This window comes from Labeo rohita, chromosome 13 (assembly GCF_022985175.1).
Source record: "Labeo rohita strain BAU-BD-2019 chromosome 13, IGBB_LRoh.1.0, whole genome shotgun sequence".
Classification (NCBI taxonomy): domain Eukaryota; kingdom Metazoa; phylum Chordata; class Actinopteri; order Cypriniformes; family Cyprinidae; genus Labeo; species Labeo rohita.
Window position 1 is genome coordinate 15,706,306 of NC_066881.1, and position 27,217 is coordinate 15,733,522.

Sequence of the window (27,217 nt, forward strand, 5' to 3'; positions counted from 1 at the left end):
TTTATGCTCATCATATGTAATAACGATTAAAAATTAATCCATTTACAAACTTTGGGTTGAGTTGTTTGGCCTAATGCTTCAAAGCTATTTATTTACTAAATTAGCAGTAAAGCAGTTTTTTTTCTCTACTGTATTTACTTTACCATCAAATAAATGTAGGCAAAATTATGTTGGCTTTTTATAAACTAGTACAATAGAAGTGTAAAAACGAATGACGATGATTACATTCACTATCGTCTTAAGTAGGTCTATGTAATTAACAGTTACTAGTGAAATGGCACTACTAGTAGCCTAACAAAAACAGATGCTGGTTTAAAGGAATAATTGTTAAAACGGCTTGCCATAAGGGGCCAACCTCTCCGCACTGTGATCCATAAATGTTTATGTCCTATAATCATCTGTAACCCGTACCCTACTGTGGTGAAGGCTGCTGGAGCGGCGTCTCTTCTTTCAGTGTCACCTCATAGTGAATGCAAACCTCAGTCGGACCTCAACATGGCAAGGGTGTCAGGCGTGTCGTTGGACTTTTAGAACTTTACATGATGTTGTTTTCTTCTGTCTCCTCATTTTCGACATTTCTTCTTCCGTACAAGCATTTGTAAACATTGTGAGGCGGGAAGGCGTCCCACTTTCCCTGTGTGCCCGCGGACAGCGATGATGGGACAGTTGTGCTGGATGTATTAGTCAATGACAGGATGGATATCAGGAGGATCCTGTCTATTGCTGCTGTCCTTCGTTTTTCTATCATTGTCTACGGCGAGGTATGTAAACTGAGTTTTTTGCTTTATTGACACTTGAGTTCTTAGTCAGCTAACAAACAGTGGCTGTGATTTATCCTGAAAAAATTAGGAAGAACTCCTGACGTGATTCTGGGGATTTAGTACAGAGGAGTTCAGACGGCGGCAAAAAAGCTGGTTTATAGGCTAAATGTACTGAGAACAAATTTTCCCCACTGTAACAGGGGGGACAGTTTTATAGGCACTGTACATTTTCTTCTTCTAGTTAGTAGTTAGAATGGAAGTCGACACGGAAATGAATTATGATTGTGCGTGTTATGACGCTTTGACGCCTTCACTTTCTGTGTGTGATATTAACGCCTTGTATCACGTGAAAGTGTGTGGTAGTTGTTACATTTGGCATTATCTTGTGCAGTCTTTGTTATTTTTGTGTGGCTGAGGTTACTTTGCCCCGAATATATTTTAGTACTTTAAGAATCTAAATAATAACGAGACAACGAGGGAGGCTCATATGCATATTGTGACCGTGCAGCAGTAGCCAAAAATAAAATTGTATGGGTCAAAAGTATTGATTTTTCTTTTATGCTAAAATCATTTGGATATTAAGACTATGTTCCATGAAAATATTTTGTAAACTTCCTACCATAAATATATCAAAACGTAATTTTTGATTAGCAATATGCATTGTTAAGAATTTAATTTGGACAACTTTAAAGGTGATTTTCTCAATTTTTTTTTTTTTTTTTTTTTTTTTTTTTTTTTTTTGGAACCCTCAGATTCCAGAATTTCAAATAGTTGTGTCTCGGCCAAATCTTGTCCTATCCTAACAAACCTTACATCAATAGAAAGCTTATTTATTCAGCTTTCAGATTTTATATATATAATATCAGTTTAAAAAAATGGTTTTGAGTTCCAGGGTCACATTTAGATGTCCCTTATGAGTCTGTTTCCATAATATCTTGAGTTATTTATTCATATTTTTTATTTATTATTATATATCTTCTTGCAATTCATACAGAAATGAAATTAAATTAAATAAACCAGCCTACGCTGGTTTCCTGGTTTTAGCTGGTTTAAGATGAGCTTCAGCTGTTCTGCTATAGCTTTCCTATCCTGACAAGGTGAAAAGTGTCCAATAGACCAGGCTGGTTTAAGATTTCAGTAGGGATATATTAATAAAATAAACAAAACATTCATGAAAATAATAAAACACAACATAATACTGCCTAACTACCTTCACTTGTGAAAATATACCTATTAATAGGCCTTACGTATCTTGTGCTGGATAAATATACCAGAAAACTAAAGCTTAACCATTCTTCGTGTCGTTTTGGATTTTGGTATCAGACTTTGTAATATTGTCAAGAAGATCTGAAATACTAAAAATTAAAAGTTTTTCTCATGAGAGCATCTTTAGATCTGTAAAAAAAAAAAACAAGGATCACAGAGGGGTGTAGTTTATTAGGACAATAGGGCAGTTAACGTGTGCTTGATGTTTTTTGTCTGTCTTTGTTACTTCAGTCTCTTGTATCTCATTTGTACTTAACCCCTGTTGAAGTGAACGAGCATCACACTTTACTCTCATCCTGACTGTAGTACAAGCGAATGATGGGACGAGACTCTTGCAGTGTAGTCAGATGAGAGAAAAGCATGATGCTTGTTCCCTTCATCACATCCAGCTCACACAGTAGCAGGAACGTAATAGCTTGATGGTCATGAAAGTGTTCTTTGATCTTAGTTGAAGTACTGCTAAAGCAAAGCTGCTCTACACTATTAACTCATGTCTTTATGTGACTTTTCCTCGTTGTAAAGCAACGGATACCTTTGATAACCTTCCTCCAGGGTGAAAACCTTTGACTAATAAGGCTTGCAGCTGGTTACTGGGATCAAAACAAAACAACTGGAATTTCTAAACTAAAAATAAGGCTTGTATCCTATTAAATCATGACATTTAAGTCATAATTAGTGCTTAGTTATTATTAGTACTTACTTTATTGGTCATACCTTTACAAAAAGTGGTACAGTGAAAAAATCATGGTACAGTGATGGTATCAAATTGTGATACCATGCAACTTTCTATATGTGACCCTGGACCAAAAAAACAGTCATATGTAGCACAGTTATATTTGTGGCAATAGCCAACAATACATTGTATGGGTCAAAATTATTGATCTTTCTTATATGCCAAAAATCATTAGGATATTAAATAAAGATGATGTTTCATTAAGATCATTTGTAAATTTCATACTGTAAATATATCAAAACTTAATTTTTGATTAGTAATTTACATTGCTAGGCAACTTCATTTGGGCAACTTTAAAGGTGATTTTCTCAATATCAAATTTTGTCCTATCATAACGAACCATACATTAATGGAAAGCTTATCAGTTATACAATAGAGGACTATTAGCAATTTGTCACAGAGCCAACAATATCAATGCCTTGTTTATTAGAATGCTAAATTAGCAAACACGCTAGAATAATGTTCAGAGTGAGTGAATGTCTTGAAAGTTGTGATGGTGTCAGCAGCTCAGGTGGAGGTTGACAGCTCATACCACCAGAGAGGAACAGAAAGGGTGAAGGTTTTGAAAGGTGACTTCGTGTCTCATTGTGAAGGAACAACAAACCACCACTTGATCAATGACTGTAGGGAAAAGGGAACAAAACACCAATACCAAATGCTTACCCATTCATTTACCATGGCATTTAAATGTTTCTTCAAGGTAATTTAAAGAACGCTGTGTTACACGGCTGTGTAACACGCTGTGCTTTTAGTACATTTGTGTTAGCAAAAGTAGTAAACTGACTGTTTTTACCCTGTCTTCATAGGCAGGACAAAGCGCTGTGTTCCTGAATACACTGCAAAGCTCAGGTAGGCACTCACTGCATTTACAAGTCTATATATATATATATATTTTGTTTTTACTATTTGTTAAAGGGATAGTTCACCAAAAAATGAATTAATTCTGTCATTATTACTCACCCTCATGTCGTTCCAAACCCGTAAGACCTTCTTTCATCTTTGGAACACAAATTAAGATATTTTTGATGAAACCTGAGGGCATTCTCACTACTGACCGACCGATATAGATTTTTGATATCCAACTGATACCGATACCGATTATTTGCATGTTTATGTGCCCGATAACCGATATGCAGAACCGATATTTATTTACTGTTATAAAGTAAATAAATGACTGACTGAAGTAAGTCCAAGCTTCACTTTTTTTTCTCCTTAATCTTCATATTACAACAATAAAATCTTTTTATTTATATATATATATATATTTTATTTATAAAATGCAACACTAAGCAAAACAAATGTAGAATGTCTAATGTTTTCAAATGGAGAAAATAAATAAAGGACAGGAGTCATATCAACTTCATTTTAAAGTACAGTTTTAGTAGGTTTATAGGCTGTTTAATATAAAGAGTGAAGAATAGCTTACTGGATAATGTTAATTCACTAAATAATATTCTCTGAAATATTTCAATATAACAAACAAAACATTGTATTTTATTGCATTTCTAAACTGGTATGTTATATGAGAATCACTAATATTTTGTAGCTCTAGATTCTGACAAAGCGCTGTTTACACAGAACTATACTCAAACTGTGATGGCTCGCAATAATAAATTGTATATTGCGAGTTGTATATTTTTAGATGTGTATTAGCAAAATAATGGTTATATAGTAAATGTTAATATAATTTAGGGTGTTTTAAACAAGTGAATCTTGTTAAAAGTTACATGTGGTGGCTGTGCTGGAACATTGAGGATCAACCCGGTGAGTGAACAGCAAAATGAAAGCGACTTCATGAGATTAATGATATACATGACAGAGAGAATTAAATTAAGCGCTTTTATTTCCATTTTTATTTCCATTCATGGCTGTATTATTATTTAATTCAGGCAAAGTTAAGTCTTTATTGGGACAGGACTTGACGGATCATTTTAGCCGACTCCGACTTCATGAGACTAATGATGAGCATAAAACACAGAGAGGATTAAATTCAGTGCTTTCATTTCCAGCATGTGCTCATTCATGGCTGTATATTATTTAATTCAGACTAATTTACGTGTTTATTAGGACGGATTATTTTACATGACTCTGTGAGTTCGTCTATTTCTTAGATCCAAAGCTGCATAAACTAGCTACATATCAGGCATTTATGTAACACATCGAATATGTGCGTTAATGGCTGTTAAATAAAGTTTACTCATTACAGCTAAGCAAGTGCTTTACCTTTGCATGCCATTGTTGTTGTCTTGTCTCCCCTCAGACGTGCTGAAATGGCGATCCTGCCGGTAATTCTCAAAACATGTTTATCGATGAATCCGATATTACAAAACCGATAACCGATTATTGTAAAATGCTTAAATATCAGGAAAAATATCGGTAAATCGATATATCGGTCGATCTCTAATTCTCACCCTGCATAGACAGCAATGCAGCTGACTTGTTCAAGGCCCAGAAAGGCAGTAAGGACATTATTAAATAGAAGAGAAGAAACTGTTAAATAAAGTGGTTAGTTTTGTTTTCCTTGCACACAAAAAGTATTCTTGTAGCTTGGTTGAACCACTAATGTCACGTTGACTATTTTATCGCTTTCCTACTACCTTTCCGGGCCTTGAACGTGTCAGTTACATTGCTGTCAATGCAGGGTCAGAAAGCTCTCAGATTTCATCAAAATGATTTTAGTTGTGAAGATGAACAGATGTCTTATGGGTTTGGAACAACATGAGAATGAAAATTAGCAATATACCAGCATCTCTTTTTTGTAACCATTTGCTTGAGAAATTAAGTTATTTACCTAATTTAGACACATACTCATTACTGGTAGTGGCTAAAATGTCAAAGTATTTTGTTCTCGTAAAGAGCATCTTCTTCAGTGCCAAAAACCACATCCCTGCTTGGCGCTATATCTACTACAACATTAACCAACACAAAACCACTCAGCTGTCAAGAGATATATTCGTCGATGGCTCCCTACGGCAGACTTAAAGAAATACTCAACCGCAACAATTGCTCCTCATAAGATTGCTATGGAGCGAAACATGATATTCAATGTGCTGGTAATATAAGTGAGACACAAACACTTACTGATGACAGCGAATGGATGTGAAACAACTGTGGCATTGATAGGCTAATTTGAGATTGAACACCCCACTGTTTTTGCTTAATATACGTGTCATATTCATATTCCGTGAACTTTAATGGTTTCCTTGTCTTCCAAGCCTGGACAGGTTTGTGCGCCGACAACCTTAGGGCAGGATGCTGAAATATACTCAACCTTCCCACAGAACCGTCAACCTACTCCCGGTTCATGCTGGGGCAGTGTGAGATTCCTTTATGATTGCCTCATCTGTAGACTTATTTTACTCAGACCAGCAGTCTCTGCTGTTAAACCTCTTATATTTAGTCTCTTGTGAGACCACCAGGAGTCTTGTCGGTGGTCTTTATTGTACTCTATAACCGTAACACCATGGGAAATATGACTGGAACTCTACCCTGATGCTATTTCAGCAAATTGCTTTACTGTATATCCAGACCGACATACAGTGTGAAACCTGAGCTCTCACGAGACGAGACATGAGTGTGTACAAGAAAAGATTCAGGACTGTTGAACTATTAACCTGCCAACGTAGAATGGAAACTATTTATAATGCCTAAACATAACATTAAATCGGTTGTTATCAAATGTTATGGTGTACAGAGGACCAATCATGCTAAAGCCATTAAAAGACACATCCAAGATCAAATATCATGCTCTGTGGTGTTTTATCAATGACTACACACTGCATATATTTATGATGCTATTGAAAAGATTATAGAGCGTTCACTTGTTTCTTTCACTTTTACATTTTTAGTAATGAATATATATATATATATATATATATATATATATATGTGTGTGTGTGTGTGTATAATATGCTTTGATAACAGGAATAAATTAAATTTTAAAATATATTAAAATAGAAAGCAGTTATTTTAAATAGTAAAAATATTTCACAGTATTACTGTTTATGTGGTATTTTGGCTCAAATAAATGCAGGCTTGGTGAGAAGAAGAGAATTCTTTAAACAACATTAAAAATCTTACTGTTCAAAAACTTTTGACTGATAGTGTATGTAATATTTAATTGTGCTTATTTTGCTCATTCTCATTTTTTTAAAAATTAATTTTACATTTAGATGACCTTTGGTGTCATCTAACACTCACTTAATCTTTAAAAACATGTATCATTTTATAATATACACATTTATATAACATTTATATATTATTATGAAAATCACGATCCCTGATTATTATATTTTAAATTGGTTTTGATAGTGTTTTGTTTTTTTTTGTTAGATACCCATGGCATCGTCTTCTGCTCCCTCTGCCTGATTTAAATAAATAAAAAAAATCATAATGGGTGGACATTTAAAAATATCTCACATTGGAAATCCAATACTGTTCTTTGATTATAAACATACTTTTTAATAAGATCGGGAATGATACTGTGTCAGGTTTTTTTTCAGTACATTGTTTACAGTTATATTTGGAATAATGTAGACAGAAGAGAAGGCCATAATAGAGTTTCTGTGTTACTTCAACTCTGATGTGTTTATCTTGACCATCAGTCTTAAAGTGCACTCGTCTTAGATCAATAAGTGTATGCTAAAACAATCTACACAAGCAAAGACAGGATTAGGCAACGTGTAGATATGTATACACATGCAGGTGTAAATACTTTTCTAGCGTTACATTTTGCGTTAATTTTGGCACATAATGCTCAGGGTATGAGATGGTCTCAACTCCTTCTCCCTGAGGGTTTAGCACCTGCTTCTAAAGAGAGACTAGGGCACATTGGCCTCTGTTTGATCCTGCATAACACTATCTAATAGCAGACCCATAAATTCTCAGAAGCTTTGAGTGAGATTTCTAACATTTTTTTGTGGTGGATAAGGTTTCCTTTGGTAAAACCGTTTGATTTAATCTGAAATTATGTGTTTTGCTTCTCAGTAAAGCTCTAATTGCCTTAAAGAGGGTCTTCCGTGACTCTTCTTTAAAACCTAATTTCATTCCCTTATATAAATGCCTCAAAGCACCTGCTGAAGTGACTACTTCTATTTAAGTATCCTTCTCCTGTCTAGATGGATGGATTTAACATCTGTCTCTTGCTTGCACTTGGACGGTGGGCATAAAGCCCAGGGCTTTCTCTCTTTCTAGTCACATTTCCAGAAATCCAAAGGACAGGCTGGCAGCATATGCAGGACAGCATAAGAACATTGCTACTAAGTTATGAATCGCTGTATTAAATGATAGTTTAAATGCTTACAAATTAATTTAACAGCTCACAGTAAAGCATGAAATTGGATTGTCGTCATTACTGTGTTTCTGGCCGCCTGCAACCTATAAAATTTATTAGAGAATGCTTTCTCGCAAGAGACTGGACTAGATCATGTAATTTGCTCACTGTGGCCCAAAGTCACAGTATTTCTGTTTAATTTAATGGGTTTTTCATTATAATAATTTGGAAAAAGGATCTGCCTGATTATCTGGATGCAAGCAAGCAAAAGTAAATTAGTAATAAGAATCATTCAGTAATGTTGAGGTTAAAAATATACTGTGTGTCCTTGTGATCCATAGACATTTGTTTTTATATAGTGCTAAACCCTAACTCTACCTCTAAAAGAAAACATTTTCTTTTTTAAAGTAAAAAAGTAATTTAAAGATGTAAATATAACTTGTAGTATAATGAAATATTAGAAATCATGAAAAATCTTACTGTGCAAAAACGTTTGACTGATAGTGTATGTAAAATTTAATTGTGCTTATTTTGCTCATTCTCATTTTTTTTTTATTAATTTAACATTTAGATGAACTTTGGTGTCATCTAACACTCACTTCATCTTTAAAAACATGAATAATTTTATAATATGAACATTTATGTAACATTTGTATATTATTATGAAAATCATGATCCCTAATTATTAGATTTTAAATCGGTTTTTGATAGATTTTTTTTGTTAGATATCCATGGCATCGTCTTCTGCTCCCTCTGCCTGATTTAAACCAAGAAAATCATAATGAATGGAAGTTTACAAATGGCTCACACTGGAAATCCAATACAGTTCTTTGATTATAAACATAGATTGGGAATTATACTTTGTCAGGTTTTTTTCAGTAGATTGTTTACAGTTATATTTGGAATAATGTAGACAGAAGACATTTATATAATGAAATATTTAATAAATATTCTTAAATATTACATACAGTATAAAATAAATGTAATATATTTAGTAAGAGTATTTTTAGAATATTATTATTATTATTATGCAAACACTCCCATACACACATTATATAACGCATGTTTGGATGTGTGACTCATCATAGTGGGTCTTCGGGGGTCTTGCTGTTCCAGCAGTGCAGTAAGCCATCATTAGTGTCTCACACTGCTGTCCTCACCCTCTGAATCAAGAGGAAGCACTGTAGGGGTTTTCAGCGATAGAGAAAAGTTACAAAATAAGAAAACTAATAGGACCACCTTAGGTTTACAATACTGCAGCTTTGAGATAACACAAGGTTATTTTAGGTCATGTTTTAGCATCTTTGTCTTGCCAAGAATTTTAAAATGAGTTGACCTTTATTTGAAACTACATTAAAATTGCTCTGTCAAGGGCATTTCTCATAAATGGAATGCTGAATTTTACTTATAATTTGTCTGTGTGTGTGTGTGTGTTTCCCACAGGTCCTCTGTCCTGCTCTGAGGGCTTCACTGAGCTGGGTTATTACAATGGATCTGTGTCTCAGACAGACTCTGGCTCTTCCTGTCTAAAATGGACTGACTTTCCAGACTACGTGCTGCAGTATCCCAACCGTGGACTGGGTGACCACAACTACTGTAGAAACCCTGACCGTGAATCCAACCCCTGGTGCTTTTTCAGACAGAAGTCAGGAGCCATTGGATGGGCCTTCTGCGACTGCCACCAAGGTGAGCCCTCCTTACTGGCCTTTTTTTGACATTTAGACATATTTTTCCAAAGCTTTATATTCATTTTAAAGGGATAGTTCACCCAAAAATGAAAATTCTCCCATTAATTACTCACCCACATGTTGTTCCAAACCCAAAGACCTTCGTTCATCTTCAGAACACAATTTAAGATATTTTTGATGAAATCAGAGAACTTTCTGACTCGGACAACAAGCAACTACCACGTTCAAGGCCCAGAAAGGTAGTAAGGATATCATTAAAATAGTCCATGTGACAACTGTGGTTCAACCGTAATGTTATGTGCGCAAAGAAAACAAAAATAACGACTTTATCTAACAATTTCTTCTGTTCTGTATCAGTCAGTCAATGGCACACAAAAGTATACTTGTAGCTTCTTAAAAATAATGTAAGAACCACTGATGTCACATGAATGGTTTTAACAATGTTCTTATTACCTTTCTGAGCGTTGTGTGTGGTAATTACTGTCTATTAGGGAGGCAACAATAAAGTTAGTCCATGGTTCAATACGTACCTCGGTTTTTAACCACGGTTTTCAGTTCGGTTCGGTTCTGATAGCATGTCTGCTTAATATTTCTTTTGAGAGAGGTATTATTTTTCCGATTTTTATGCAAAATAGGATGGGTTTCATTCATAATTGACACTAGGGGGCGCCCTCGTGCAGAAAATCCACATATGCGTCAAAGAGATAACACACGTTCCAGCCAGGAAATCTCTGCTGTAACTGAATAAAAACAAGATATAACATTAAACGTTTTGAATGATGAAATGTAAGGACAGTAAATACTCATGCAATAATATATGGTATATCGGTGTTCTTCAGGCCATCTCGGGTATTTTCATAATGATTAAGTATATTTGTAAGCCATTGCTAATCGACATACAGTATAGAATATATTGTCTGCCTCATTCTATGATAAGAAGCCACATCAGATCACAAAAGGAAGTTATTTCAAACACTCGACTGATGCTGTGAAGTAAAAATAAGTTATAATGTTCTCTTTTGTTGGACAACAGGTTTAGAAAGGCTTATTATTGCATTTTATTAGAAGGGAAGATGCTCTGCAAGTGTTGCTTTTTCAAATATAAAAAGGCGTTTCCTTATCTCAGCACGTGAAATCACGGGCACACACAAAGCAAATTTTGAGAGAAATAAAACAAGGAAATTATTTAAATGCAAAACCAAAAAAACACAATTCACAAGTGCGTGTTGAACCTTGGATGTCGTACAGAACAGTTCAAAATTATATTGAGTACTGTGACATCCCTACTGTCTATGCAGGGTCAGAAAACTCTCAGGTGTCCTCAAAAATGTCTTAATTTGTGTTATGAAGATGAAAGAAGATCTTACGGGTTTGGAATGACATGAGGGTGAGTAATTAATGACAGAAGTTTCATTTTTGGGTGAACTATCCCTTTAAGAGCTTTTTTGTATGACTTTGAGTTTCGAGTTCAAAGTGAAAAATGCCATTTACAAAACAGCCAACATGTGGCTCTAGTCTAGCCTCATTTGACCTGGAAAAGTTTTTACTGGACCGTTGTGTTTATTAAGTGAATGTGTCTTGGTGAGTATTTGTGTCATATTAGTGTAGGTGTTGTTGTACAGAAGCTGAGTGACGTTTATTACTGCAGTCAGAGCACACAGCCACAGTGTGTCTGTCAGTGAGCTACAAGCAGTCAAGGATTCTCTGTGTCCTCTCTTTTTATTGTCCTCTATTCATCATCCCATCTGTATGCATTTGTTGTCTAATAATCAATCAGACTCACATCACTCATGCATGTTTGTTACTCCCATTCAGAAAATGTCTGTTCTGTCTCTGGATCTCTTTGTGCAAGTCTGTCATCACCTGGCTGTGTCTGTGGTGTTGAAATCTGTTGGCCTTATCTCTGTGAGATGTGATTATCTCTGTCTGCCTCTCTCCTCTTTTTCCTTTCTGTGTAATAACATTAAACACGGTTACAGACCCAAACAATTAGAGTGTGTATTTAAATTCAGTGTCTGTGTGAGCATGGCATGTGGCAACAAGATGATAATTTGCAAGACACAGAGTGTTTCTAATCTGATCATTCTGTACTAATTATAGAGAGATGATTCATAGAGTCTGTAAATGTAAATGGGGGGAAAAAGCTGTGCCACTTAAGATGTCCTTTAGTCAAGGAGAAAGAAGACGGAAGTGAAAATCTAATTATATTTCAGGATGTCAGCTCTCTGCTGAAATAAAAGAAGACAGCAACTGCAATGTAAGACTGTAAAAATAGGATTTCTCAAAGAATATGTCTGTTTATACAATGTGCCAACTTTTTAATAATGCACTGTCGCGTTCCAAAGTGTCATTTTGTTACATATTATTCCATAAACCTCCCAAAACAACATAAATCAGCCAATAAACCAGACATATATAATATACTATAATATAATATAATATTCAAATGTTGGAGAGAGATTTACAATTTAATTACTAAAATAAATGTAATGATTTGAATAACACACACACACACATAACAGTCCAAACCTAACAGTCTTACAATTCTAAATTCTGTTAGAACTGTAACTGTTCTAAATACAATATCATTCCTAAATCCCTGAATATGTCTGATTCTGCATCTGTTTTTTTCAGGTGAGGCGCGGTTGGTGGGGGGTTCATCTAATAAGAGTGGTCGTCTTGAGGTATACCTGAATGGCCAATGGGGAGCAGTGTGTGACACCCACCTGACTGATCGAGATGCCAGTGTGATCTGTAGACAACTGAAGCTTGGGTATAAGCTGCAAACTCCATTCATTATCAGCTAGAGGCTCTGTACTGATTAACACCCAGCATGTGCTGTCATTTAATTACCTGCTAACTCCCAACAGTGAAATCGGCACTGCGCTTCGGCATTCATATTTCGGACCTGGTTCTGGTCTTTTTCACTTTGAGCGTCTTGGCTGCCATGGCAATGAAGATTCTTTGCTAAAGTGCCGGAGCAGGAAATATGTCTCCAGTGACTGTAACCATGGAAATGAGGCTGGAGTGGTGTGTGCAGTACCTGAGGGTTAGTTTGTTTTATTTGATTGGGGTATCCTGAATATATATATATATTTGTATGTGTGTGTATATATGTATGTGTGTGTGTATATATATATATATATATATATATATATATATATAAAGAAATGCAAGTTAGGAAAAGTTATCTTTGTTGCATGCTCTCAGTTTCATTTCTCAGAGTCCCAGTTCATAAAGCAACAGCTGAGCTTCCTGTATCTGCTGATCATACTCTCATAACTGTATTTTGAATAGTGTTATAGTGTGGAAAGGCCTTCTGTGAAGCTAAATGAAGACAGAATTCATGGGAGACAGAAGTAGGGTCATAAACAGTGTGTCTGTTGTAATGGGACGGTTTGCTGGAACAGGGTCAGGTATATTTAGAGAGAGCTGTGAATTATTCACACAGAAACATTAGGAAGGAGAAAGCAATCTGAGAGCTCTGAGACTTTGCCAAGAGTCCTTACACATGTCCCCATCCTTTACCACACACACATACATGATTCAAAGCATTATGCCTTATGTGAGAAACCCTCTTGTAAAAGAGATTCCCTACTGAAGCATATAGAAGAGTTTTAAGCGACTGCTTTCACGAAGTGAAAATGTTTGACTAATTATTTAATCCTGTGCATCCTCCACTGCAGTGAATAAATGAATGAAATATCAATCGATTGGACTTTTGTTTTGTTTAGGCAATGGTGCCCCCCTGAGGCTCGTGGGAGGTCTTGAGGATTTCGAGGGGCGTGTGGAGGTGTACCATAATGGGAGGTGGGGTACTATCTGTGATGACGAATGGGATGATATTGATGCTGAAGTGGTTTGCCGACAGTTGGGATTGGGGTAAGAAATCTGTATCATATGTATGTCCTACAGCAGGGGTTGGCAATTTTTTTGATGCCAAGGACACCCAAATATTATGTTATGTATAATTTTATACTTATACTATACTTTCAATTAAATTATTTTTTACATATTTTTAAAATAATGTTTTTTTAATTTTAAAAAATATAGTCACTATGTTAAAGGTGTCATGAACTGCCTTTTTTTTTTTTTTTTACTTTATACTGTTCTCTGAGGTCCACTTCATCAAGATTTTAAATCAACAAACATCATAATTTATAAGTAATATGCTATTTTCTGAGTTTTGATCCCACTCATTGGAACGCTCTGCTTTTAATAGGCGTGGCAGATTGTAGACTTGGAAGTAAATGCCCACTGCTGTGATTGTCTAATAGTTGTGTATGTTTGACAGCCTAAATCCATCACAGATGGACGCTGCTGTGATTTAGATTAAAAATAGAGATGCACCAATCGACCAGCCAGGAACCGGAATCAGCCAGTTTTCCACATGAACGGCCGGGACCGGTGACTGGCCGGTCAGTCTGCCAATTCTGAGCCGATCATTTTGACGTCACGTTTATGGTGACTGATAATGTATATGTCGTGCCAGATGGAACCAGATGCGGAAAACTGGCAAATTCCGGTCCCTGGCCGGTCGATCGGTGCATCTCTACAAATTAATATCATAAGTGAGTATGTGAGAGAGACTCAAAACAAATGAGCGCAACAGCACTCATAGAAAGTTGTAGATGCATAGTGTGGTAGAAAAAAATATTATAATACATGATTTTTTTTTGGTACGCAGCATTGCACTACCAAGATGTTTAACTCGAATATCAAAGCGATTGCAATGTGACTCTGATTTTATACTATAGTAGTTCAATAAACAAAAAGTTAAATTTAAGTGACTTATATTGACTGTTTTTGCTTAATTTTGAACTATAAAAATATAGTTGCAATCATAAAAATATATAAAAATAGTTGCAATCAAAGCCACAGCAGAACTGCTGCATGTCTCCCAGCAGCACAGTGGCGTTTTGTTACTGAATGAATACACGCTTTTGAATAAATCAAGTGAGTCAGTGATTCAGAAACCCATTCATAAAAGGCAGTCACCCTCTTTTCTGAATGAATCCATCGTTTGAACTAGTGTTGTCAAAAGACCCGGTACTTCGGTACCAAGTCGGTACTAAAAAAATTTAATGTTACGGTACCAGGTTTTCTTAAGTACCGGTGGTACCGAGCAGCCGGTCAACCCGGTTCTTGCTGCGCTATGCAAAAAAGTGCGCAGTTGCGTCTTCTTCATAAAAGCACAAAGACACGGCGACCGGTGGTGCTGCTGATGCGGCTGCTCTGAATCCGCTTGTTGAAAAGAAAGGAGGAAGGAGCCACGTGTGGAAATATTTTGTTTATTTATTTGCTACTGATGACAAGGGCAACATCATAGATCATCAGAAACCCACTTGCAAACGGTGTCATCGAAGTTCTCTCTCAAAAGGAGGAAATACATCGAACTTAATAAAACACCTCAAAGACCGACACCCAGATTTAATGAAATTTCAAGCAGGTAAGTTTTAATTTTATTTTATATTTAGAGCTTCTGTTATAAAAATTATACGTTAAATAAACATCGCCATTTGCTTAGTTAATCGTTAGCATAAGCGCGGCTAATGCTAACGCGAGAATTAGAATAAACTTCTTTAAGTGTTTAATGCTCCTATAGCATTTATTAAAAAAAAAAAAAAAAAAAAAAAAAAAAACAGGACATGATAGTGTACTATTTTTACACACCTGAGGCTTTTAAATGACCCGTGTAGCTAAAATATGTGTGTTAGAGAACAAATGTACAAATGTATGGTTAATGCCTTAAAATCGGTCCATCAGAAAAGCAGTTCTAGGCTATGAAATATAGTTTGCGCAGTTTGATTAAATAAAAGTACAGTCAAATACAGTCCTGTATAGTTTGGTAAAAGATACTATTCATTAACATGACTTAATATATTATCTAACATAAATTTACATTGAGTGAACATTAATTAATGTGTGTGAATGTTGTTTTATACAAACATTTGATCGTTCATGTTTGTTTATTGTGCGTGAAATAATGTCAACAGATACAACTTTTAATTTAAAATAAATTATGAATACATTTTGAAATTAAGAAGAATAATTGCTATGTAACACTTGTTTATTAAGTCATGTTAAATGAGGTGTTTTTAATACGACAGTTTCCGTCTGTGTAACATTGATATCTTACACTCAGTATAAGTAATCTTATCTATCTTTGTTATAAAAAGCTGAGGTTTGTTATTTACTGAAAAGTTATATATAAAGTTCTGTTTAGCTGGTGTCAATCTAATATTGCATTTAGTTAGACTCAGCCCATTGTTTTACTGAAGTATATTATATTTTCCTTTTACAGCTGCAGGCTGAGGAAGACCACGAACCAAACTCCTAAGCAGACAATGGTTCCAGATGCTTTTGAGCAGCAGAAGTACGACAAAAAGGCAAGAAAACTGAACCGAGCTGTTGCTGAATTCACATGTATGGATTAAGTGCCAGTTTATACAGTGAAAAATGGGGATTCCAGCAAATGCTTCATCACCTCAGCTCAAAATACCAGCTTCCAAGTCAAAACTTTGTTTTATTTTTGTTTGTTATAAATAAAAATAGTGTGTTGTTCAATTCATGTTTTTGTGTTTTGATTTGGTACCGAAATTGGTACCGAGAACCGTGGATTTTCACTGGTATTGGTACCGAATACTGAAATTTTGGTACCGTGACAACACTAGTTTGAACGAATCGGTTGAATGAATGACTATCATTGCATTTTTCCCAACATTTCTTGTTTGCATGTTTGAAAAATATTTAAAACATTAATCTTATACAATTATTTAGGCATTTGAAATTTTGCAGTGTACATGCATTTATAGAGAATATCTGTAAGTTAGTTCAGATTGGGGAATTGCAATGTTATATACATTTTTATTATGTACATTTTTATGTATTTATTTTTTTGCATTGAATTATAGTTCTCAATTATAGTTCTTAGACAGAAAATCACAATCTGCAAAAATCGGTATCTGCATGATAAATCAGAAATCGGAATCAACCAAGAAAATTGCATTTGGTGCATCTTTAGTTAAAAACGCATGAATACTCAATACATATTAAGCGATCTGTAATAACAGACAAAACAATAGTGACCACATAATAAAAACAGTTACTCACATTTGTGTGGTGCAACATTATTGATCCAATAAAGACTTTTGGTTTCAAGCTTTTTGAAAATCCTGCATCGAATTGTGCCTTGTTTGTAAACAAATCCGCTGTAAAATAAAGTGAGGACCAAGTTCTTACTAATGTGGTCTGGAACTTCATTAAAAATAAAGTTCATCAGATAAAGTTTGGTTTCTGCATAGACCTGCATTTGCCACTCTCGTTATTTACCTACTACGCAAGGCTAAACAGAGGCGGTGTTTAGTCACACTATTACCTCATAAAGTGGCACATTCCATAGACTAATAATGTGTACACACTAAAAGATTTTTAAAATCTTATAAGATCTTCAAAATGTGACAGACCACAAACATGAGGACAAAAAATCCTTGATTTAACCATTTTGCTCCTATAATGTATGGTGTGCCAAGATGTGACAAAGACAGCACACCACACACCAACAGATTTTCAACCAGAGTCCAGACTGTGAACACGGGAAATCTCGCAAAATCTCTCGAGACTTCAGAATAAACATGTTTTACAGGACATGTTGAATAAACACTCGTGCTATTGCCACAAATCGACAACTTGATCCTGCATCTCTGCTGTCCAAATCCTTTTGTGTTGCGCCGTGACTGCATTTGTTATGTTTCCGGCTTCTGTAAGCTTGCTTTCTGATTGGATATTGTTTGGTGTCACGTGATAATCTCCAAATCGTACGTGCGTTTGTCCTCTGGGTTCCCCCCACACATCAGGATTTCTGATCAACATGTTGAATATTTACGATTCGCGATCGGGGCGCCTCTGACGTTATTCCAAGCAGATTCAGTCACTTTTAACACACCTCACACCACAGGAAAATATGATAAGATCTTTAGAACCATCAAGATAATAGAGACATGACCTAAAATCAAATTGCCCAAAATCAGCCCGATTATCTTGTGGTGTGTACCCAGCATAACAAGAAAGTTCTAAAACTCACAGAATGTTGTTATAGCACAATGATCTCTTATATGTAAAAAGATCAAGGGGATTTAGATTTTTCAGTTCATGGTCCCTTTAAAGCAAACAATATTTCAACTATTGTTTCTACCTTCTTATAAAGTTGTGTTAGATGTATGAAACATTAAACTGATTGTATTTTTCGATGAAAAAAAAAATTGAAAAGCTGTAGTAATATCAAATTCAATAAATGTTTTGTGGCTTCCCATTTGAAAACCTCTTGTCTTATAGATGAGTAGAAAGATCTGCAAATTGATCTATTGCAAGGTCTTCTTGTTGCTTGAAAGCTTTTGCATCATTAGCATGTGACTAAGCTGTTTGTTTAGCAAAATTTAAAAACACTTTGCACAAATGATTCAGCTAAAAGCATTTACAAGAGCTGGGAGACACTGATAATGCCATGCACAAGGACTGTCCCTTTTACACACACAAACACACACACTAGCACAGTGAGTGAACTTTATTAATATAGATGAATGGATGGAGCGTATGAAAGATTAATGGGGTGCAGGGATTCACTCCAAGAATCTGTAGTGGGATAGAAAGCAACTGATTTTACCCTTCACTATCTGTGTAGCATACACTCAGTACATCAGTCCTCTGCTATACATCAATAATGATGATTTTGAATGGTTTTGCAATGTAAGTATCATTACAAAGTTATGTAATAAAAACAAATATAGTACCATATGCAATAAATGGTTTGCTTGAACTGTTTTCAAGACTGATAATAAGTGTTTTTTGGGCACCAAATCAGCAAATTTCTGAAGGATCATGTGACACTGAAGACTGGAGTAATAAAATTCAGCTTTGCCATCACAGGAATAAATTACATTTTAAAATATAATAAAATACAAATACAGATTTTACTGTATTTTTGATCAAATAATACAGCCTTGGTGAGCATAAGAGATGTCCTTCATAAACATTAAAGCATCTTACCAACCCCAAGCTGTGTATCTTAACTTTAATTGCTTTGATACGAAAATGAATCACAGGCATGTGTTTGTTTGCAGTGGTGTACCAAAGGCGTGGACATGGGCGCACTTTGGGCAGGGCACTGGGCCTATCGTGTTGGATGGAGTGCACTGCACAGGAAATGAGCTGTCCCTGGAGGAATGCCCTCATGCGCCGTGGGGCCAGCACAACTGTGATCACATGGAGGATGCTGGAGTCTCATGCAACCCGTTTACAGGTGACAATGACACGAACTGTGTTAACTATGTCTTTAAACTACTTTAGGGACCAAAGGTTTTTTTACTGTTATCACTATTTTATTTGTGTGTATAAGTGCACTGATTAAACGTAGACATGCTAATGCTGCTGTAGATGGAGTGTTGCGTCTAGTAGGAGCTGATAGCCCATGGGAAGGACGCCTTGAAGTTTATCACTCTGGGGAATGGGGCACAGTTTGTGATGACAACTGGACCGGACGTCACGCCCAGGTGGTGTGTCGACAGCTGGGTTATCGGTAAACTATTTATTTGGCTTGGTTAATAACATAATTCTTGTATAAAGTGCTACTTTGAAGTATTTAAATATTTGTAAGTTTGATTTGAGCTCATTTGGAAACCAGGAAGTTTGTTTCATTTAGCTTTCCGCTTTGTTACTGCAATACTGCTGTTTGTCCAACAGAGGGCGAGCTGAGGTAGCTCCAGAAGGGACGTATGGAGAGGGTACAGGGTTGATTCTGCTGGATGAAGTGAAATGTGAAGGAGGAGAGAGCTCTCTGCTGGACTGTGCTCACAGCGAGTGGGGGCAGCATGACTGCTCTCACAGTGAGGATGTGGGCATACGCTGTGAAAGAGAAGGACAGAACAATGAGATCCCTGAAGTGGCTCCTGTCAAAGGTGTGTAAACGTCATGTAAAAACATTTATTAGTGTTATCATCTTCAAGAGCACAATACACAAACCAGATGTTAAGAAACAAGTCCACTTTACATTTTTAAGAGCCCTCCAAAACAAATGGGATGCTAGAAAGCATCTTTTAAAGTATAATGACATGCTTATACATGTGCATAGATATAATGAAATACATAGTTACATGTACGTTATAGAAAACATGTTGTATGTTGATATGGTTAGGACATGGTTTAGAAAATTTTTGCAAGTGATTTGTTGATCTATGACATACAGCAAATCTTTAACATAATGTGCTTTATTTTATGCAATCTAAAGCAAGGCTCTTTTTTTTACTTCAGAAGTGGGAGTGGCAATATATTAAAGTAATTAAATAACACGATTATAATGTTAAAAAATAATATTTACAAAAATTTCAATAACTCATTACTTCATTACCAATGATTTTACATAAATTTATAGTCAATTTTTTAATTTGCAGGGATTTTTTTTTTTCTTTTTTAACTCACAAAAAGCACTTTCTAAATTGTTCTTCTTTTTTTGAGTTTGACAGAACTAGAAAAATGTACATGATTTAAGATTTTATCAGTTGGCGTGACATTTCCAGGTTCTAGAAATCAGACTTCTAAAATTTCCTCATATATCAAGGTTTTTCAAGACATGATAACTATGGTTTTTAAATAAAAGCTGATGTTAAAGGGATAGTTCACCCAAAAATGAAAATTACCCCATGATTTACTCACCCTCAACCCATCCTAGGTTTATAATATGACTTTCTTTTTTCAGACTAATACAGTAAGAGTTATATTAAAAAGTGTTCTGGCTCTTTCAAGCTTTATTAGAATTGGAGGTTGAGATTTTGAAGCGAAATAAAGTGCGTCCATCCATCGTAAAAAGTACTCCACACGGTTCCAGGGGATTAATAAAGGCCTTCGAAGTGAATCGATGTGTTTGTGTAAGAAATATAGCCACATTCAAAACTTTATAATCCATAATCTCTAGTTTCCGCTAACTGTACATGCTTCACAAGAGAGAGGAGTTTCAGCGAATAATGCAAGGCATTTAAACTGACCTTTTTTTAGCTTTAGCAGTATAGTGTGATATGTAATATGACATTTAGTAATTATTATTATATTTAATAATTAATTATTAAAATTAAATATACCACAAAGCTTTTTTTTGTCATTTCTAATCAGGCAATAAATTGTAATATTGAATACTAAGACTGCTCATAAACATTCTTAGCCAATGATTTGAGATGATTTTGCACAATATCACCCTTTTAAAAAATATAAAGAATTTACACTTTTTTCTTAATTCAATTCTTAATGCATCACTTTTCCTCCTGAAGCATAAGTAAGTTTGAGTTTGAACCTTCTGTAATAGTTGCGTATGAGTCCCTCAGTGTGAAAAGATGGATCTCAAAATCATATAGTCATTGTTGGAAAGGGTTCAAATACACAAAAATGCTAAAAAAAAAAAAAAAAAAAAACAGAATTTGTGGGATCTGAAGGATTTTTTTGAAGAACAGTGGGCAGTTTAACTGTTGAGGACAAACAAAGGACTCATAAACAACTATCACTAAACAAACAAAAAAAAAAAACAGCTGTGGATCATTCAGTGTTAAGAGGTCATTTTTAGAAATTCAACAATTATTTTCTCTTGTGGACTATATGTAAATGCCTTTTATGTGAAATATCTTAGTCAGGTCAGTACTAAATAAAAAAAACATGCATTTTGTGTGATCCCTCTTATTTTGGTAAAATAATTAACATTTGGCAGATTCTGCAAGGTGTATGAAAACTTTTGACTTCAACTGTATATAATTCACCGCTTATCCAGATATATAGAGGCCCATCTTTCCTGTGCTGTTTCTAGTTATGCTATGGTTCCAGGTCCCCTGGTGAGGTTAGTGGATGGCGAGAGCCGTAAGGAGGGCCGCGTAGAGGTCTTTATTAACGGCCAGTGGGGCAGCGTGTGTGATGATGGTTGGAATGACATCAACGCTGGAGTGGTCTGCAGACAGCTAGGATTTGTGTAAGCATGTTTCATGCTTTCAAAGAAGATAAAGACACTTCTCAACATCTTCAGTCACTTTGTTCCTCTTTCCTCTTTTCAATTCAAGCGGGGTCTCGAAGGCCCGCTCCATGGCTTATTTCGGTGAGGGTCAGGGACCAATTCATCTGGATAACGTGAAGTGTGTTGGGACAGAGGCTTCACTGGGAGAGTGTTCAGCTGTAGGTCTGGATGCCCATGATTGCAGGCACAGTGAGGACGCAGGGGTCATCTGTGACTACACCGCTGAAACTGTAAAGTACAGAAGCATGAACAAACAGCAATGTGGTTTGAGACCCAACACACAAAGGCGCATGAGAAGGATCATTGGAGGAGATAAGTCTCTGCGGTAACGGACGTTTTAACAATTCACTAACATCGTAACATGCACTGTTTTTATTGTTTAGAATGAAAATATAGGCAAATGAAACCAACAAGATTGCAAGGACACTTCTAAGAACTTAGCACATGTGTTTTAAACCATCTGTGACTCTTATGTAGGGGAGACTGGCCGTGGCAAGTATCTCTGTGGCTGAGGTCTCAATCAAAAGGCACCCATCCACTTTGTGGGGCAACTCTCATCAATTCCTGTTGGGTTATTACTGCTGCTCATTGCTTCAAGAGGTGAGGAGAGATTCTACTGACATCTACTGGCTATACAGAGAAATTACAAATGCTTTACTGACAGTTTGGCAAAAAAAAAAAAAAACGTTGTGCATGAACATCTTTTTTTTTTTTTCAGGTTTGGTTCAGACCCCTCCCGTTACGTGCTGCGGCTCGGCGACTACCACACAGAGGAGAGGGACGACTTTGAGCGCACTCTGTCTCCTGAGCGGATTGAAATCCACAGGAAGTACCGTAGCCAGGGCTGGGAGTATGATATTGCCTTACTGAAGCTGAAGGGCACAGATGGGAATTGTGTGGCCTTTAACCCGCACACTAATGCGGTTTGCCTTCCACCTCAGAGCAACAGGAGGGGCAAGAGGCCTATCGCCTGTGTCATCACCGGCTGGGGAATTACAGGTACTGCAAACTCAAGCATGTTTGGAGAAATACATTTCTGAGTGCACTTATGATGATTAATAGTTTCCTTTTGAAATGAAAGACCTAAGCTAATAATTCTGGGTAATGAACAATAAGTATTTTTCATGAAAAATATATGAGTAAAATTTAAAAAAAAGAAATCTTTTTGCAAAACAAAAAAAATTTGCTAATATATGCAAAAATTACAGTGTTAAAAGAGAAGTTCACTTCCAGAACAAAAATGTACAGAAAATGTACTTACCCCATTGTCATCCAATAGGTTCATGTCTTTCTTTCTTCAGTTGTAAAGAAATTATGTTTTTTGAGGAAAACATTTCAGGACTTCTCTCCATATAGTGGACTTCTATGGTGCCCCCCGAGTTTGATCTTTCAAAATGCAGTTTAAATGCAGCTTCAAAGGGCTCTAAACGATCCCAGCCGAGGTAGGAGGGTCTTATCTAGCGAAACGATCAGTTATTTTTAAAAAAATGACAGTTTATATACTTTTTAACCTCAAACGCTCGACTTGTCTAGCTCTGCGTGAACTCTGTGTATTCCAGTTGAAGACAGTTAGGGTATGTCGAAAAATTCTGTTATTTTCTCCTCCAACTTCAAAATCATTGTACATTGCTGCAGAAGTACCGACTTAGTGTTTACAAAGTGAACATGCAAAGAAGTTCAAACGCCCTTTACAAAAAAGGTAAAACAGCGATGTAGGATGATTTTGAAGTTGAATAAGAAAATGAGTTGGGAGTTCATGCAGACCTAGACAAGACGAGCATTTGAGGTTAAAAAGTATATAAATTGTAATTTATAATAAAATAATTGTCATTTTAACAGATAATTTCGCTAGATAAGATCCTTCTTCCTCAGCCGGGATTGTTTAGAGCCCTTTGAAGCTGCATTTAAACTACATTTTGGAAGTTCAGTCTCGGGGGCACCATAGAAGTCCACTATATGGAAAGAAATCCTGAAATGTTTTCCTCAAAAAACATAATTTCTTTACGATTGAAGAAAGAAAGACATGAACATCTTGGATGACAAGGGGGTGAGTACATTATCTGTAAATTTTTGTTCTGGATGTAAACTTCTCCTTTAACATTTAAACAAGAGTCCAAGTCTTTCTTTCTTCAGTTGAAAATACATTAAGGTTTTTGAGGAAAACATTTCAGGATTTTTCTGCATATAGTGGACTTCAGTGGAACCAACAGGTTGAAGGCCCAATTTCAGTTTTAATGCAGCTTTAAAGGGCTCTACATGATCACAGCCAAGGAATAAGGGTCTTATCTAGTGAAACGATTAGTCATTTTCAAAAACAAAAAAAAGTATACTTTTTAACCACAAATGCTCATCTCGCACTAGCTCTGTGATGTGTGTCCGCAACTTTAGCATTAGGTAATCATGTTGGAAAGGTCACGCGCAGTTAGGTCTTTGTCTGAGTACTCTGGTTCAAAAAGGTAGGGTAGGGTAAAAAACTCCATCTCTTTGTCTCCGCCAACTTTAAAGTAATCCGACATTGTTGTTTTACCCTTTTTTTGTAAAGGGTGTTTGACTTTCTGTGCACATTCCCTTTGTAAACACTGGGTCGGTACTTCCGCCTACGTCACGCGTGACCTTTCCAACGTGACTACGTAATGTGTGAAGTCAAACTAGTGCAAAATGAGCATTTATGGTTAAAAAGTATATAAGTATAAGTCCCTTATTTTTCGTCTGGGATCATGCCGAGCCCTTTGAAGCTGCATTCAGACTACAGTTTGGACCTTCCACCCGTTGGCTCCCATTTAAGTCTGCTATATGAAGAAAAATCCTGGAATGTTTTCCTCAAACCTTAATATGTTTTTGAACTAATCCCTTAATATTTTTGTGAACACAGTGATACATTTTTCAGGATTCTTTGATTACTAAAGTTGAAAAGAACAGCAGTTATGTCTTTACTGTCACTTTTGATTACTTTTAAATTTAATGTGATTATAGGCACTAATTTTTCTTTCTTTTCTTATATCTTGTATTAGACTCTGAGTATTCCCGAACACTGCTGCAAGCCTGGGTCCCATTGCTGCCCTCTTGGAAGTGTAAAAAACGCTACGGCAGTCGCTTCACCAGCCGCATGTTGTGTGCCGGCAGCTTGTCGAACCATCGTCGTGTGGACAGTTGTCAGGGTGACAGTGGGGGGCCACTGGTGTGCCAGGGCAACAGTGGCCACTGGATGCTTACAGGAATCATCTCCTGGGGTCACGGTTGTGGCGACCCCACCTATCCCGGTGTATACACACGGGTCGGCAGGTTCATGAAGTGGATAGAGAAAGTCACCCACAGCACTGGCAAAGCGTGATGTTACAGTGTTCACATTAAAACCACTTATCGCATTGTATAAAATATATATTATGTAATGCCTATGAAGGGATCACCAGCTGGCCATTAGGTTTAAAGCTGGTTTAATCCTGTTTTATGTGTTGCACATTTTACATACTTGCACCATGCCATTTCAGTTCCATTTCTGTACACTTGAACGTTTGTGAACGTGCACAAGAACATGAAGCCACATGTTTTTGAGGGACAGCTGCATTAAGTGAGCAGAGTTTTCCGGGATTGAAAGGTCTTCAACGGATAAGCCTTTGTAAAGAAGTCATTTTGCACTAATCTGCATGCCGTATAAATGGAGCGTCTGTGGGAGGTCTGTGTTCTGGTCTGGCTCTTCTGGATCAGGTTCTTAAAGCATTAGTTTACCCAAAAATGAACATTTTGTCATTAATTACTCAACATCATGTCATTTCAAACCTGCAAGACCTTTGTTCATCTTCAAAACACAAATGTTTTTGATGAAATCCGAGAGCTTTTTGACCCTGCATAGACAGCAATGCATCTAAAACGTTTCCAGGCCCAGAAATGTAGTAACATCGAAGCTATAAGAATACATTTTGTGCAAAACAAGAAAACAAAAACAACTTTATTCAACAATTATTCAACAAAAATATCTTAATTTGTGTTCTGAAGATGAACAAAGGTCTTACAGGTTTGGAACAACATGAGGGTGAGTCATTAATGACAGAATTTTCATTTTTGGGTGAAATGTCCCTTTAAATTAGTTCACATATTGCACTTAAACATGTTTTGTTGCGCTAGAGTTAATTAAGATAAGGAACGGCATGCGTATGTAAAGATTCATCAACATTCCACTTGTATGTTGGTTATTAGTACTCTTGTTGAAAGTGTATAGGGTACGACTACCATTAGTTAGCGTATAATTTAATTTTTCAAGGGGATGCAGAAAACCAGTCCCATAAAATAGTATGTTCAGTTTATTTATACTTATAACAATGCAAGATTTTTCTTAAGCTCCTACCCAACAGATAATGTGATAATATTAGTGATATGAAGCATTGGACTTTTATTATAGAGCCCCTAAGGAGACATGGTGATGAACAAAATAAAAGATGAGAGCAAAAATTATATATGAATGCTGTTGCGTTCAGTTGCAAACTGTTTATATTTTCCTTTGAAAATTTGCATGCACTTGCCAAACATTTGTAATTTTTTTGCAATTTGTTTTTTTTTTACATTTCCTTGTGAAACTTTGCATTTGCTCACTGAACGTTTGTGTTTCTTGCAAGATTTTGAAGTTCCCCAAGATACTTTGCATTTCATGGAAATACTATGATGGGAGGAAATCTATAGTCTATAAGTTTTGCAAATTAATGCAATGTAATTGCAATTTTTCTCTTTTTTTCCATCACCATGTTCCTTTAGGGGCTCTGTAAGGTCACACTTCAGTTTGTGGACCAGTTCTCAGTATTAACTAAATATTAACTGCAACATTTGCCTCAATAAACTTCTAATTTGCTGCTTATTATTAATTAGTAAAGTAGTTGTTAAATGTAGGTATCGGGTAGGATTACGGGATCTAAAATGTGGTCATGAATATCAGAATAAGGCATTAATATGTGCTTTGTAAGTACTAATATACAGCCAATATGCTAGAAACATGCATGCCAATAAGCAACTAGTTAATAGTGAGAACTGATCCCTAAACTAAAATGTCACCCTCAGTAGTTAATGGTTTAAAATAAAACACTATCATGTACAGTTGAGGTAAAAAGTTTACATACACCTTGCAGAATCTGCAAAATGTTAATTATTTTATCAAAATAAGAGGGATCATGCAAAATTTATGTTATTTTTTATTTAGTACTGAGATGAATAACATTTCACATGAAAGATGTTTATATATAGTCCACAAGAGAAAGTAATAGTTGAATTTATAAAAATGACCCTGTTCAAAAGTTTACATACGCTTGATTCTTAATACTGTGTTGTTACCTGAATGATCCACAGCTGTGTTTTTCTTTGTTTAGTGATAGTTGTTCATGAGTCTCTTGTTTGTCCTGAACAGTTAAACTGCCCAATGTTCTTCAGAAAAATCTTTCAGGTCCAATAAATTCTGTGGTTTTTTAGCAT

General features: G+C 35.9%; 1 protein-coding gene across 1 annotated transcript; it reads left to right on the plus strand.

Moving 5' to 3' along the window:
- The first annotated feature begins 418 nt into the window (after positions 1-418).
- si:ch211-51a6.2 (neurotrypsin) lies at positions 419-27,101 on the plus strand. Its single transcript, XM_051126985.1, has 14 exons — positions 419-761; positions 3,567-3,609; positions 9,476-9,718; positions 12,355-12,493; positions 12,591-12,769; positions 13,455-13,602; positions 18,840-19,018; positions 19,153-19,294; positions 19,459-19,673; positions 21,580-21,721; positions 21,810-22,088; positions 22,241-22,363; positions 22,482-22,762; positions 24,775-27,101. Exons 1-14 carry the CDS (start codon positions 696-698, stop codon positions 25,092-25,094), a joined length of 2,499 nt encoding a protein of 832 aa, XP_050982942.1. The 5' UTR covers positions 419-695; the 3' UTR covers positions 25,095-27,101.
- The last annotated feature ends 116 nt before the right edge of the window (positions 27,102-27,217 follow it).

Excerpts from the sequence above, each read along its gene's own strand:
- si:ch211-51a6.2 (XM_051126985.1), top strand. The coding sequence starts at position 696 with ATGGATATCAGGAGGATCCTGTCTATTGCTGCTGTCCTTCGTTTTTCT. Across the intron at positions 21,722-21,809 it reads TGCAGACAGCTAGGATTTGT|CGGGGTCTCGAAGGCCCGCT; the intron begins GTAAGCATGTTT and ends TTTCAATTCAAG. Across the intron at positions 22,763-24,774 it reads CACCGGCTGGGGAATTACAG|ACTCTGAGTATTCCCGAACA; the intron begins GTACTGCAAACT and ends ATCTTGTATTAG.